Source organism: Falco punctatus, assembly GCF_963210335.1.
Source record: "Falco punctatus genome assembly, chromosome: 8".
Classification (NCBI taxonomy): domain Eukaryota; kingdom Metazoa; phylum Chordata; class Aves; order Falconiformes; family Falconidae; genus Falco; species Falco punctatus.
This window is the reverse complement of record NC_137588.1, coordinates 43,483,449-43,498,922: the sequence shown is the minus strand read 5'-3', so window position 1 is coordinate 43,498,922 and position 15,474 is coordinate 43,483,449. Positions and strand designations below refer to the sequence as shown.

The following is a 15,474-nucleotide window of genomic DNA, read 5'->3' as shown; positions in this document are numbered from 1 at the left end:
AAATACATGTAGAATAGCCTTAGTTGAATCATTTAGCACTCTAAATTGGAGTTAAACTTTGTTGCACAAAGTGATTATTAAAATTAAAAAAATGACTTCATAACAATCCCCCAAATCTGAAAATATTAGGGAAAAAATTATTCTGAATTATGTATCTATTCCATGACACTGGAGCAAGGTTTGTAATTTTTCCAGAATGCTTAAAACGTTCTGTTGTTAATAGGCCCCAGGTGAATTGTATACACATGGATAAGTCCTGGTATTTTTCAGATCAAGCTGGTTACAGTTAATTAGTGTTGTAAGATCTGGCTATATAGGATTGTGGTGAGGATGCGAATTGGTGTTGCCTATGCAGCAAGTTGACAGAGCCCAGACTTTTAGAAGTCAAAAGTGCAATTCAGCAACTTAGTTCCCACCAATAACTCATTAAAAAGAATGTTTTACCTATTTCTGAGCTTCAGAAATGCTATCGTCCACTTTAAACTTAGCAACAGCTTTGCTGTGTCAGCCAAAAGACCTGAGCGCTTGCCTCTGGCAGTGACCTGTTGGACTTGGCCAGGCCATAGGGTAGGACAGGAGGTATTATTAAACTACCTTCACCGACTGTATTAATAAGTACAAGAAGGATACACCTAGTAATTTTTCAGTGTACATGACATTTTAATATCCATATTATCCTATTATTATCCTGGGATAAGGGGGTATATATGTTAGGTGTTTGGCATGTCTTTTTTTATAAATTTTTTTTATCTGTTTGAAACATATCGGTAGATGTTAACACATTTGCTTTGAGCCTTTAATATAGTATCATTAGGCACTCTTCAATTCACAAATATCTCTTCCATAGTGCTTAAAAAAATTTTTTTTACAAACTTTCAGTTTTTATGTTATTGCCATCTCAAATGTAAACATCATAATAATAGCTATCTGGGCTTTTCCTTAAGCCTTGTTTAAAAAAACCCTAAAATGGAATAGTGAAAAGGGCAGTTCCTGAGAACTGGTTCTGACACACTAGTCACTGCTTTGTGCTGTTTCAGTTTCATCATTCTGGAACAGGATCTGGGTGCTTTGGAGCAAGTCAAGTTACTTTCCCCTCTGATGGAGAAGTTGTGGAGAAATTCCTTTTATATTTTTTTTAAGGAGAGATTGCTTCCCCGCCCCCCACTCCCCAAGTGGCAATCTGTTATGGTATGTAAGAATACAGTTTGGCCATCACACCATAATGTGGCATTTTCCCAGCCTACATGGAAGTAACTGAGATCTCCCATCATCATTGCATTTACTGAACTTGCAGTCTTAGGGAAGCCTTAAGGACCTTCCTCCACCTGTCATAGCGCCCTTTGCCATTCTCTTTGGCCATCAGTGGTAACAGCTGGAACAGATGTTTCCTGCCTGGGCCCTGAGACCTTGTTCAAAAGACAAATCAGCATTTGAATCCAACCAGGCTTCTTAGAAGTGTATATGTCTGTAGTCTTGTTTTCAATTTTTTGGTAACCCTTTAAACTGGGAGTAGGTGTTTTCCCCTCCCCTTCAGACTGTTCCTCACCATTTGCTATCTGAGTTCTTGTCGACTCGTCTTACTCTTTTCTTGAGGATACCAAGCTTTTATGTTTCAGCAACTGCCTCATTCCAATCTGTGTACTCTTCTGAACCTGTTGTATGCCCCTAGAATCTGATTTATAAAAAAACAGGTTTAAAAGTAAATACATCAAACTAGAAGCCAATGGTATTCTTCAGAGATCTTTAGCTCATCTTTGGAAACAAAGTTTTAACCTACAAGAATCACCTAGATTTTCTCACTTAGTTATATGGACCTAATATGACTGTGTCACATTAGACTTACTCCAGCCTGGCTGAGGTTTTGAGAAGAGATGCAAGTATCAGATATATCAGAAGAGACGCAATATGAGGCTCAAAATTTAGCCACAGAAATTGGCAATAAAAAATTCAACTCAGTATGTTTTCAGAGCTTATAAATGTTATTGTTATTCCTATCACCATTATCATTATGTTACTACCTCAGTGATACTTGATTGACTTCATATAAACACGAGCTGCCATCAGATGTAAATTCAGTGAAAACAACATCAGATGGTAGAAAAATTAAAACCCATTATTTCTTTCTGAAGAACTGTTGATTTCATACATAACAACATGCAATGTTAGGGGCTGTTGCATAAGATTCACAGATCAGCTGGACACTTGTTTCTGAAAAAAGGCACAGAAAAAAATAACCCTGTACTTGTCAGCAATTTACATGGATCTTAAAGGGTGTAGTACCTTCACCTAGCTTACCATGGGTCAGCTTAAAAATTACCTGACTTACCTGTTTTCCTTCATGGATGATTCTGTAGTTAAGATCACATTATGATGTCATTTTCTGAATACGTGTTCACAGGATTTTTCTTCTGTGTGATTTTAGTACGGTTAGCCTAACCAAGTTTTAGTTGCTCATCTCTTGCATTAAGTGTTACAGGCTATGGCACGGTGTGACAGCTGTATATTTTATAAATATATTTATAAATATATGTAACATAATTATATATTATATAATATATATAATATAAATATATTAGACATTTATTAATACATGTGTGTGTGTATATATATATAAAATAACTTTGTTGCTTTTTCCATTTTATAGGATGCATAGCAATTTCTCCCCTTAAAGTGTTTTTAGACCTGTATACTTCAATGCTGTTGCATTTATGCTGATGTTCTGCTTGGTCACAGCCTGCAGAGAATTGAGGTTTGCTTGAAAGACCAGAGCATCACTGTCTGTGGGCTAGTTATTCTGAAATTCTGTTCTGTTGGAAAGGGGCTGTTTTCTTTTTGATGAAGACTGGTGGATCTTTCCAAGTCTACAAGGCTGATGTCTCACTAGATGCCGATCATTGTTAGGAGGGCACCGTTGTGCACAATAACATTGGGCAGTCATAATGGTCCAGTTCTGAGGACTGATGGGGCGAAGAAAGTGGTGCTGCCAGAAATGAGTCCTTGCCTCATTTCTGCCCCATAGCCAGAGATGAACCCCTGCACCTTTATGTGTATGAAGATTCCCAGTCTCCTCCATCCAGCCTTGCCTACAAGAAAGTTTACAGTTGGTCTCAAAATGACAGCTTTCCTCCTAAGCCCTTTATCTACTGTTGCTGACAGCTGCAATTGATTTACCCACAGCCACAGTCATGTTTCATTTTGTTTTAAAAAAAGTCGATTAATGTTTACCTTGTTACCTTTGAGGAGCATTAGTCTTTCTTACAGTAACTCAAAACCAGAATGCACACAACCAGTGTCCTTGGCTGAGAAGTCTTCTTTGCAGTTCAGCCAGTGTCTCTTAGCTCTGGTAGGCAGAAGTTTATCCTTTTCAACTGTTCACAACCCTTCTTCTTATAGCTAAATTTTGTCTCTCAGCATAACTCATTTCTACTCCCACCCAGCTCATCTGTGTCGCCCTTCTATTGCTACCATGTAAAGTTGGGTTTGGCCGTGATGTTTCAGTTCACTCGGCAATTCACCCGTCTTCGTCAGGCCTGTCCCACTTCACGTAGCTGTGTCGCCACAGCACAGCTCGGTGCTCTCGCTGGTGCTATATGCCTCTGTGTGTGTGTCTGGAAGGAGTATTTTAGGATATATCCTAGATCTTTGTGGTACGCTAAGGTGAGTCACTCCATTTCTCTCCCTTTGAGCACACAGGAGAAATTTTCTAAGGCAGTGCAAGACGCAGCACTTACATTTAACTTCAGTTACGGAGGACTCGGTATGAAACAGCCAGACCCAGCATGGGCAGAAGTGATCTGCTGACTAACGTAAATCCCTAGTTGAACCAATGAAATGCATGGTTATTAAAAAAGTCAGATACTGTATCCAAGGAAAGGTACAAGCCAATGACAATTCAGGCATACCCTTCAAGACAACTAATGTAAGTCAAAGAATCATCTTATGACCCCATCCTGAAAATAATTTCTCGTCAATCTGTTCATGTCAGACTGTTGAGAATTGTGAACATTCATGTGTTACTTACATTGCCTGAATTGTTCATAATGCAGCCAGAGCCCCGGCCGTGCCTGGGCTGCCCCCCCAGCAGGGCCGGCAGGGCGAGGGAGGGGGCTCTGCCCCTCTGCCCCGCTCTGCTGAGACCCCCCCGCAGCGCTGCCTCCAGCTCTGGGACCCGGCATAAGGGGGGCACGGAGCTGTGGGAGCGAGCCCAGCGGCGGCCACGGAGATGGGCAGGGGCTGGAGCCCCTCTCCTGGGAAGCCGGGCTGGGAGAGCTGGGGCTGTTCAGCCTGGAGAAGAGCAGGCTCCGGGGGGGCCTTAGAGCAGCTCCCAGCGCCTGAAGGGGCCGGCAGGAAAGCTGGGGGGGGGCTTCTTACAGGGGCACGTGTGACAGGGCACGGGGGTGGCTTTGAGCGCAGAGAGGGCAGATGCAGGTCAGATATCAGGAAGAACCTCTCCCCGTGAGGGCGGCGAGGCGGTGGGCCAGGCTGCCCAGAGCAGCTGTGGGTGCCCCATCCCTGGCAGTGCTCCAGGCCAGGCTGGATGGGGCTGGGAGCAGCCTGGGCTGGGGGGGTCCCTGCCCGGGGCAGGGCTGGGAACTGGGTGGGCTTTAAGGTCCCTTCCAGCCCAAACCGTCCTGTGATTTTATGTTAATGGCCACTTTTCATTCAGGCAGAAGTAAAGGCCTCAACAAAAAATCCCCTACCAAACTATCTCTTTAGGGGCCAGGATTCTTTTGAACCTATTTAAAAAAAAAATGATCCCAATTCTGTTAGGATTCACTCCTTCAGTGTATTGTATTTAGACTTTTTACAAGACAGAATCACAGCCACGTGTTACTTTCAGCACTTGTTTCCCATCATTCTCTGGCATTCAGCGAGTGTGACCGTGTCACTGAGGTCAATGCTTTCAGTTGTCCTCCACGGGAGTTACTTCCACAGAAGGACACGTACAAGCCTGCTGTTGAGTCTCACTGTACACCTCTTCAATCCTTCTAATCCAAATCATATTTAACTCCTTGCTTTTGAAGTTTAATTTCTTTTTCTTTCACCATGTTTGCAATTATTAGAAAGTAGTGAATTTCCCAGGGCACTATTAACTTCCAAATTAGCATCACCTTCTCCTCCGGACATCCACATTTTCAAAAAGTTATCAATTTTTATCTTTCTCAGTGGAGTATCAATCTGAATATAAAATGAATACAATGCATTTTAAAAGCATTCAACTTAAATTTATGCTCCTGGCATTATGAAACAGGCCTAAAAGCCAGACTGCGCTATAACAACAAAATGAGACTGTGCCCTATTGCCTCCCCACTTCCACACACTGTCTGAAACTACACGTACAGGGAAATTAACCAACAAGTATACTGTACAGGTCATTTTAATCAGTATAGCACCAAGACATAATACATAAATAAATGAGACCAATAAAACCAAAAGAAAACTAACATAATGAAATATGTATGTGTGTGTATGTATATATTTTCTACAGCATGAAAGATCCAAATCGAGGGTGCCGCCCCAAATCTTGCTGGTTTTGATCCTGATGAAACTGCCTCAGATGAGAAGCAAAAATCATTCCATCATACAGCGGTTTTGTTGAAATTACTACCCCCCTCTGTTTTGGAGTTATTAGCAGATTCAAAGCAGCAAGTAGTAACAGACTATGACCTTTTCAATCTACTATTTTGTTATTTGAAGCTAATTTAAATCTTCCTGGGACAATGAAATGCCTAATAAATACATTTGGCTGAGAGAGCTTACCACCTTTAGTAGGTTATAGGCATACCAGATAATCAGAATTGATCTGCATTAGCCTGCGCACCAAAGCTTGCATGTGCCTCTGGCAGTAGCTAGAGCAGTGATGAAAGATCAGTGGCAAAATTATTGTTATAAGAAACCAACTCAAGTCAAGAAAATGGAAGCTATTTTCTACCTTAAAAGGAAAAACAGAAGTCTTCTAGGAAACAAAAGGCACCTTCTGCAAAATACTGGCCCTCAGCAACCCAGGTCACGCTGCAGCCGGTGGGAATTGCAGAGCTGTGTATCAAAGTTAAGACCTAACTCACTACTTACACTGCTGTTTAGCCCTTCATTTCTTTTCCCTTTTGCAGTTAGGGGGCTGACGCAGCCCAAGCGATTAAGGAGAAGCAAGATCGCTTTATCATCAAAGCTTGGAGCAGTTCTGCCTACCTTTTCTCATTTCACTGATGCAGTTGGGATATCTGGAAACACTGAAAAGTGCAATGATGGGGAACAATAATCACAATTACAGACAGTATAAAGTTAACAGACTCTATGGCATGTGTGTGATTTAGTTACTTAAAATAATAAAATATTTTTATTGTAAATTAGTGCAAGCAGAATGTCAAAATGGAGACCGGAATTTCTAAGAAAGCAAGACCGTCCTGTTTTTGTTGGGGAGAGCAAGGGGAACAGTAGAGGAGTGATGGGAAGAAAATAGGACAGAGACCTGAAATACCTTGGATCACCCATATAAAAAGTAAAAATACTAGTTTAAGGAATAATGGGAGGACAGTGCATGATTTAACACTTTGGTCGGCCAGCGTGACAAATTTCGAAGATATGCACTGAAGAAAAGTGGGGAAATGGCCCAAATGTTTTGATATCTTTAACCTGCTTAAAAGAATGCAACCAGACGTCGTATTTGAGGTATTTGTTTCCGAGTATCACACAGAGAAAATAAATAAATAAAAAAATGAAGAGGGAACAGCTTTCCATGGATGAGACTTCCACATTTATTGTTATTCCATGTGCATAGAAAATGGCAGTGAAGTTTCTTATGAAATAGGCAGGGAATGGGAAAGGTGTAGATATACTGGACTGGACTTTGTGCTTCAAAATTACACTATTCATTTTTAAAAGTGGGTTGTTTTTTTCCTTTTAAAATTTCTAACATTTTCTTGGAAATTTTTTTGTGCATGATGTTTGAAATTCCTTTTAAAATGACACACTGCATTACAAACGGATGGCACTTTAAACCAATGTGGCATTTCCATATTTACACCAACAAAAGAAATTTACAAGACGTAATAGCATACAATCTTGACATTTAGTAATAGCAATAAAACAAGGGCATTCATTTTATTTTTTCTGTACAAACTATCAGAACAAGACTTTTATTCACATAAAAAAAAATCAGCGTTAATTTGCTCTGACCTACACACTTTCCAAATTCTTTTTACTCAATTCTCAAACCTTTCATCACATCGCCCACACCCTCACCAGACTACAGGAGCTACAAGTAATTATACCTAACATCTAAACAGAGCAAAAAACCATCCCTTCCAGTTTTCCTTCCTGACAATTCCGCACTCAAAAAAAAATAATTATCTTCCTTGTTCCTTCTTTTATTTCACTTTCACATTTCATAACCAAAACAACAAATGAGGCCATTCCATTTCTTCTCAAGCAAGATGAGAAATACACTGTTGTTTTTTCTTTGATGCTACACCCAGGAGTCGGGTGAACCTGGGTACTGTTCTGCTCTATAAGATCGTCTGGTAGAATAAAAGTCTACATAATTTGTGGTTGATTTCAGTCCATATTGTGTTGTGTAATCTGAAGTAGCAGGAAAGTGAACTCGATCATCAAAATATGGGTCTTCATAGCTATGTGGGGACTGCAAGTATAATCTGTATGCGTCGTAGTTTTTTCTGTTGGTATCTTCTTGACTGTAGTACAATTGCTGATGCTGTTGACAAAATGATAGAAAAATAAGCTTTCAAAATATAATTAGCAGAGAAAATAATTGTTTCTCAAGCTTACACGTACTATACAGAGCCTTTCCCTAAAAAGTTAAGTGCAGCTCTACCAAGATGACAGTAATATAGGTTTCCAACCACCATGAAATGTACCTAATTGTTAAATGAAACTAAAGAGGAAAAACCTCTAAGCCTGCCTGCATGCCTCCTTCTGCATCCACTGGGAAGCTAGAAACTCTTCAAAAGTAGTACATTTAGAGCCTAAGTAGGAAGTACAGAACCTGACTATACGTACCAAAAAAACCCTAAAAACCCACAAACCTCAGAAAAGTGGTCTCAGATCCCACAATAACAACACACTAAAATATGTGACTAAGAAAACACGAAGGTAATAGAAGTACATAAGCAATTTTCAGTTTAAGTACACTAATGCCCAATAACAAATTCACTATGCTATAGACAGAGTCTATAAAAAAAAGCGATCTAACATTACGAAACACACTCAAACTCCCTTAAGTTCCATTAAACACTACGTGCTGAGTCCTGTTACCAGTGGCATTTCAGAACAGAATTTTGGAGTCACCTGTAGTCGTCTGTTTTGTTCTCTTGCTGGTGAGGAATAGGAACTGATGTAAATTGGTGAAGGTTTGCTGGAACCTGTGAGAAAACAGGTTATGGCATAAACTTCAGTATTTATTCTTTTGTCTATTTGCTTCTATTTCACCTAGAAGAAATTATGTAGCACCCAAACAATTAAATCTGCAGATTTTGGTATCTACTAATAATATAATATAGTAACACCACATGGGGAAATTTTGTCCCTCAGCAGTAAATTGATACCAAGAGGCTTTTTTGTGTTACTGGTTTTGGTTGTCCAGACTGGTAACCTTTAAAGCAAGGAATTTCCTTATCTTTATTCACTGTCATCTCTATTATTTTGCAACTCATGTCAAATAGCGAGAAGGAAACGGTAGATGAGGAAAAAGATGAAATCTTGATATAATTTAATAATATAATAGTATACAACCTTGCATCATTCTTATTTATAACATAATAATAACAAGAATGTGCGTAATAGAAGAAATCTATGTAATAGGATTTCAAATAAAAATTCCAAACACCTCTAACCTCTCAATACATAAACAGACCTTCTCTTATTCTGGTAATGTGTGCAATTTTAAATAAAATAGCAAAGACAGATGAAAAAACTGCTCTGTTCCACATGCAATTAATACAATGAATAAAAATGGAAAACAACATTAAGTAGTAAGAAGCCTGCTAATGCAACTGTCCATATTATGATTGCATAAATGCCTCATATGAGGAATATTTATGTATTCCAGTTAAAAGTTCACTGAACTGCTCTCTTACCAGTATATACGTCTTTATGTGTAATGACATCGCCTTGGTTGTTATAATACTGCATAGAAGGTTGCATTCTATCGTATTCAGAGCGGGGTTCTCTAATTCCTAATAAAGCCGGTGATGATGATGTGCTGCCAACTGATTAAAAAAGAAAGATTATCAGCATATGCAACAAAAGCTTTTCCCATACCTAACCTTCTCTTTATTTTCTCCTCATCTCTTTCTTCCTTGAGGATTAACAAATGAGAGAGATGTGGGTAATGGACAAAACAAGTACATCGTTTTTCCTGGATGAAGAACTCCTGTGCCAAAGCTATCAACAACATACCACGAGATAAGAATTTTATACTTTAACGGTGAGTCACTGCTCTGTGATGCTTACAACTGAAATAAGAGACCCTGCCCATTTCAGTCTGCATATGATATAATTTGTTTGCGTTATGATGATGACACTCCTGCTAATGTTTGCGATTTTAAGGAAGTTATACTTAAACACACTAAGTCCATCCTATCGCTTGGGACAGGACAGAAAAACTGTCAGTCTGTCTGGCTGAAGTGATCCATGTAAACTCTTGTGTTACTGTTCTGCAATTAGCATGCAGAAGCGTACCTTGGGCATTTGCAGTCCAGGTGGCTGACCACCATGGCAGCAATGAATGACTGACTTGAAATTCTTACAATGAACATGTCCCTCTCTACCGTAGTTGTAAAACATTTGTACCGCTAAATCTTCCCTCTTTTACAGACCACTTAGGTTCTGTTGGCTTAGAAAGACTTGGTAACACAGCAGAAAAATACCTCAGAAAACTTGTAGAAATTTTGCTTCAAAATATTAATCAATGGTACTTTCTTCCATTAGCTGTGTCCATTACATCATATCTCACAATTTTGTGATATGGATATTTTGGATATTATGGATATTTATATCCATAATTATTATGGATAGTTTAAATACTGATATTATCCTGGCATAGTCACAGCTAAAAAAGCTACATTTGGGGGTATCATTAAAATTCTGACAGGGGTCAACGTAATGTGCATGTTAGTAATTGAGTGACCAAAACAAGAACAACTGTTACAGGCCTAGTGTAGCTGTTCTACCATGCATCTCCTATTGTGTCTGCTGTCACCAGCAAGGCTGCTACTGCAGTACCCTCTGTGGACACGTTCTTTGCACCAAACTTTCACCTTACCAGTTTAAGCTTGTTCATGTTCTGAACAGAAAAGTAGATGCTTCCTAACAGGATTTTTTAAGTGTTCTTTGAAGTACAACAGACTCCGAATAGTATGTTAGAGCTGCCCATTTCACTTTCTACTTTTGTTCAAAGAAGTGGAGTAATGCAGTTGTTCTGCTAGTGTATCTTGGGAGAAAAAGTGCTGAGAAATGTATGTGGCAGTAGGTACTGGAATATCCTTTTACACTTTGGTAGAATCTGGTCACCTCCCTGAGCCCAAGCCGAATTTGCTTCCTCGTCATTGCTGATTTTTGAGAAGGTATTTTTGGCTCTGGCATTAGATACATTGCTTAAACAGTCTATGACTTCAAGGTAGCGTTCTGATGCCAGTATGTGCAACCTGGCAACTGGGTGTAAAAGCAAAACCTGCCTCCAGTATCACCTGGTTTGAGAATGACAAAGATACCTGGTCAGGACATTTTTTTGGAATCCCGGAGGTCTGGGAGAAAACTGAATGTGGAACACAGTGAGATCAGAGTAACGCAACCCTCCAGAACTGGTAACTGCAGACTGCTGTTGTATGGCACTAGACAAAGGAATCAGTCTTGTATGTTGTACTGTGGTGGCTGAGAGGAACCCTGGGCATGAAAGGTACGCTTTCTTTCCATTCCTAAGACACTGCAAGTACACTTCTCGTACAAAAATAAATTTCTGGTCTATTCCTTGTTTTTTAAGTCAGCGATGTTGTGAAGGAATGTGTGAGGGCTGTTACTTTTATGTAAAGTAATTAAACAACAGTATTGTAGGAAGCAGTCACTTATTTTACCAGTCATGGTAGGTAGATATTTCTTGGTATTAACAGAGATCTATTCACATAAAAAAAGAAGAGTACATTGGATAAAACAAAATGCCAATGAAGACAACACATACGACTTCAAGTAGGTTTTGTTTCAGCCCCCTCACGAAGATCTAAACCCTAGCATTGAAGATATTAAAGGCACAAAGGCGAGAAATGAGGAGTCACAAAAGTAAGATTTTTGTATTTGTTTTGTTTATCCTAATGGGACATTACATAATAGAGAATGAAAGTAGGTTCCTCACTGTTGGTCTTTTGCTTTCTATGTTATCAAGTACCCGTGTTCTGTGAGGCTGCATCTACAATGCCAAGTCATACAGCACAGGAGTGGCTTTGTAGAGGGAAATACTTGGTAACAAAGGGCAGGTGTGTACTGTGAAGATTTTATTTAGCATCAAATCTAACCTGGTCCCATGACCTGAATGCCCATTAGCAGCTGGAGTATATCAGTGGTCTGGACGCACACCATCTGATTCTGTTTCATCCAAAAGGAATACAGTTCACACATGCTGAGACTGCAGTTTGATTTGTGTTAAGGAGTAAGTGGGGAGACGGGCTTCAAAGTGCTGCTTATTCAAACTAAAATGGTAATACAGAGACATCCGTAAGTCCTGTGGAATCTGAAGCCTGACAACAGCAACAGCGAAGGTAACTTTCAGAGTACGTGAAGTACTTCACGTCTAAATACAGGAGAGACAGCATGACCTCTGTGTTTTAGACAGTTAGTTGTAAACTGAGAGGCTATTTGAGTCAAAAAAAAAGATACCAGCTACCCCTTCAGTACAGCTCTTTACATTTCTTGACTGACCTGACTGTATGACAGGTGACATCTGTTGATTTGTTGTTGATAAAGAAGGATGTGATTTGAATCTCTCTCGCTCTAGTGTTGATACTGGTGTAATAAAATGACTCTGATTCCATCCATCCTGTGGAGCGGCAAAAAGAAAAAAAACCCATCAAAATTGCTTTCCAGTAAATTAGGAATTTTTGTAGAACTATTTTCCAGTGTAGGCTAATTTTGTAATTTACCTTTTTATAAATGCTACGGAGATCTCGGTATTGCCATAATGTATTCAGTACCTGGGCAGCTGCCTTGACAACTTTCAGTGATGATCTACGGAAGTAAAGTATATTACATTATTAGAAATTCCACTTAAAAAGAACAGCTTTCCTGAGCTACATAATGACCTAAACCTTGATGCTATGAAGCAAGTCAGGTCATCTCTCCAGGTGTCAATAATGCACTCCTGCGTTACCGCAATGTGAACACAGCTGTGTCAGCAGCCTCATCAAAAGCCTGGTGCAGAACCCGATTAAACATTACAATCTTCTCCCTCTCCAGCCTAGAAATTTTCCCTTCAGGTCCCACAAGTGAGGAATACAGACAGAAAGGCTGAAAGAGCTACTGTCATTGTCTGCAAGAATTAAACATCATGAAGAGAAACATTCTGTTTAGTGCGTTTCATAAAAATGGAGTCTACATACCTTGAATTGTTGTACAAAATTCCTAACTGTAGAAAATGAATAAACAAATAAAAGAGAACTGGTGTTAAGTCTCCAGACATTGTCATAGTGAGGCTTTGTTTTCAGTTCTGTGTAGCACTACTGAAAACTTTTATTGGTTGGGGAAACACTTTCCCGCTCTCGAGGGCAAGGCTAGGAAAACTGGTCTAGCTATTACTAAAAATAAAGTCATGCCACCTTATTAAAGAGAAATGGTAGTAAGCTGGTGGTGGTACTGAAGTAGTGATTTGACATTAAATGTCACAGCACGACATCTGTGTAAATGTACACCTTTTTCTGTCACTGTGAAGATTCATCCAAATACAGTTATTGGAAGAAAGAGTGAAAACAATGGCAGTTGATAGCATTAATCTACGAGTAGACACTCAGTATGTTCACAACATGTTAAATTTGTTTAGTGTACCCTGTTGCCTCATAAATATAAGTGCAGATGCAACTTTACATGTTGTCTCCACAGACCAATGAAGTCATATAAAGGGTCACTGCATTCACACCCCCACTTGAAGTGAGTCTATGTCCTTTGAACATAGGAAGGAAGCACATCTTGGATGCTCAAAATACAACCCAGTTCCTTCTGAGACAAAGACTTCGGTAAAAATGTGGTATGTTTAACTCACACTGACCAACTTCTCTGAGAAAAGATCCTTTTCTCTCCTGACATCTGATCAAACACAGTGGGAACAGTACACCATGCTGACTGTATCATCAGCTTTCTGCTATCCATAGAAGAGGGATCTGTGGTACCTGGCTTACACAAGAGTCCTGCTAATACGATTTGCATCATATTGCTAAGAAGTACGGAGCAGTGATGCTGAGCAAAGCCATATGGGGCCTATGAGGCTGACTTAGTGCTGACCCTGCCTGACCTGGGAGCCGTTGCATGTTCCTGTTCCTTGACGCTCAGCTGTCCGGTTCTGAAAGGTTTTTTCACTACTAAATTAACCCAACACCTGATCAAGCCCAGCACTGAACTTGTTAACAGAAACCCTAGCGCAGGGGCTGGCACAGCCAGACCCCAGCAGGTCTGCAGTCATGCCTTCTCAACCAGCATCTGCTTTGCAGCCCTACCTGGGCAGATCCCGCGGGCCAGGAAAACTGCACGGCCGGCCAGCTCTTCCTTACCACCTACTGAACGGCCACGCTAGATACAATTAATAGCTATTGCAATACATCCTGAATATTCCATTGATCTTGTAGATGTTTAACAGGGGACATTTTTTTTAAAAAATACCATTTAACCTGCATATAGGCCCCACTAATGTGATTACTGCATGCAACTGTAAAAGCCTCCAAAAGTTTTAGAGAATACATTGCAAGAGAATGGTGGTACTGACTGCCTCTTCTTTCCCAGCACAAATCGTGTTTTGTTAGCTACCTGATCAGGACAGCAAAAGTAGATCCTTTTTTTAACTCAAAAAACCCCATTTCCCACATTCTTAACCATCCTAGATGGAAATAGAAACAGTCTAGGTATGAACTTTGTTGCCTACTTGCCTGTCACCTCTTCCTTTTGTGATGTTCACCAGTTTTTCTATCCCTCCAGTATCAGCGAGGGCTTTGGCATTTTCCATGTTTTTACTAGTGACCTCATGCAAAGCACAGCAGATTGCTGCTACGGTCTCATCAGACAATATGCTTGGACCATTGCCTCCTGGAAGTCGGTTAACCAGATCTCGCATAGCATATTTACCTATAAAAACCCATCAACAGAACCAAGTAAAAAAAAAAATACATTTTAGTAATTAAGGTTTGAAACTACAGGACTCATCACAAATCTGCATCTGAAAGCAATAAAAAGAAACACAGCATCAAAACCGTGGAAAGCTTTCAAAAATTCACATTTTACACAGTCAAGAGAGACTAGAAATCAATTTTTGAACTTTTTTTCCTTTTAGTTTAAAAATGTGAGGAGTTCAATTTTTGCATTAAAACACGAGCATTTGAGAAAGCAGAATCATCCAAGGAAAAATGTTACACTATTTACTATGATTAAAGAAGCAGTGCATATTCCTAGGCTTCATTTATGGGACGGTTAAAGAAATCCTTACAGTAACTTGGGATTTTTCTCCTTTCAGACATTCTCTCCACATTCTTCGTTATCCCTAAGAGATCAGATCTCAGCTCTTCCAGATTTCAATACTGACTGATGCGCAGGAATAATCACACTGCAGACAAAGGGAATTAACTAAAGGCAAGGTAATGCCCCCGCCCCCCCTTTAAGCTGTGCTGTTTATTGAATGATTAATTGATTTTACTGAAGATGTATTTGTACACAACAGTGCAAAATGAATAAGCTTTACACAAAGCCAATAGCCAGCCATCTGCATAATGTGCTTGGGGTGAGGGGAAAAAAATCCAAAAAGGAATTGTGCAAACACAAGGAAAAACTTTTCAGACACACTGTAAACCATCACCAACAATGCTGCATATGGTAGTACCTGGTCACTGCCAATCTTTTAGCAAGCTCATCAACACGTTTGCATATACCAGTTTATATTGTTATTTGTTGGAGTCCACAGTCTCTTGTTTTCTTCATAGTTTAGACTGTGTAAACCCATTATTCCTGCCCCTTCCAGGGGCAGTAAAGTTGCATAAAGCAGATGACTAGCATGGGGTAATTTATGACTCACTTCATGTCTCAAAATATTTTATACAAAGAGTAGTTTCAGAGTGTATCTGGAAAGCCAGTAATTCTTTCATAGTTAAGGATTCGACAGGGCGAGGGAACAGGCAGAGGTGCATTCTTGAACTGGGAAGTTCTGCCAGGAACGGGAAAAAAAGATCCTGAAAAAAGAGTATCACCTGAGCATGACCTGTATGTCTGGTGCTACAG

At 39.8% G+C, this 15,474-nt stretch overlaps 1 protein-coding gene across 5 annotated transcripts in view; it reads right to left on the bottom strand.

Moving 5' to 3' along the window:
* Positions 1-6,731: 6,731 nt before the first annotated feature.
* The window catches only part of PKP4 (plakophilin 4), a 101,714-nt gene continuing 92,971 nt past the window's right edge, over positions 6,732-15,474 (bottom strand). For all 5 annotated transcript variants that reach the window (XM_080398672.1, XM_080398673.1, XM_080398674.1 and 2 more), the window contains 6 exons: positions 14,136-14,331; positions 12,147-12,231; positions 11,926-12,043; positions 9,093-9,224; positions 8,305-8,378; positions 6,732-7,711 (listed from right to left, as the gene is read on the bottom strand). In XM_080398672.1, the coding sequence (XP_080254798.1) occupies positions 7,466-7,711; positions 8,305-8,378; positions 9,093-9,224; positions 11,926-12,043; positions 12,147-12,231; positions 14,136-14,331 (851 nt within the window). In that variant the 3' untranslated portion in view covers positions 6,732-7,465. The remainder of the gene's footprint in view (positions 7,712-8,304; positions 8,379-9,092; positions 9,225-11,925; positions 12,044-12,146; positions 12,232-14,135; positions 14,332-15,474) is intronic.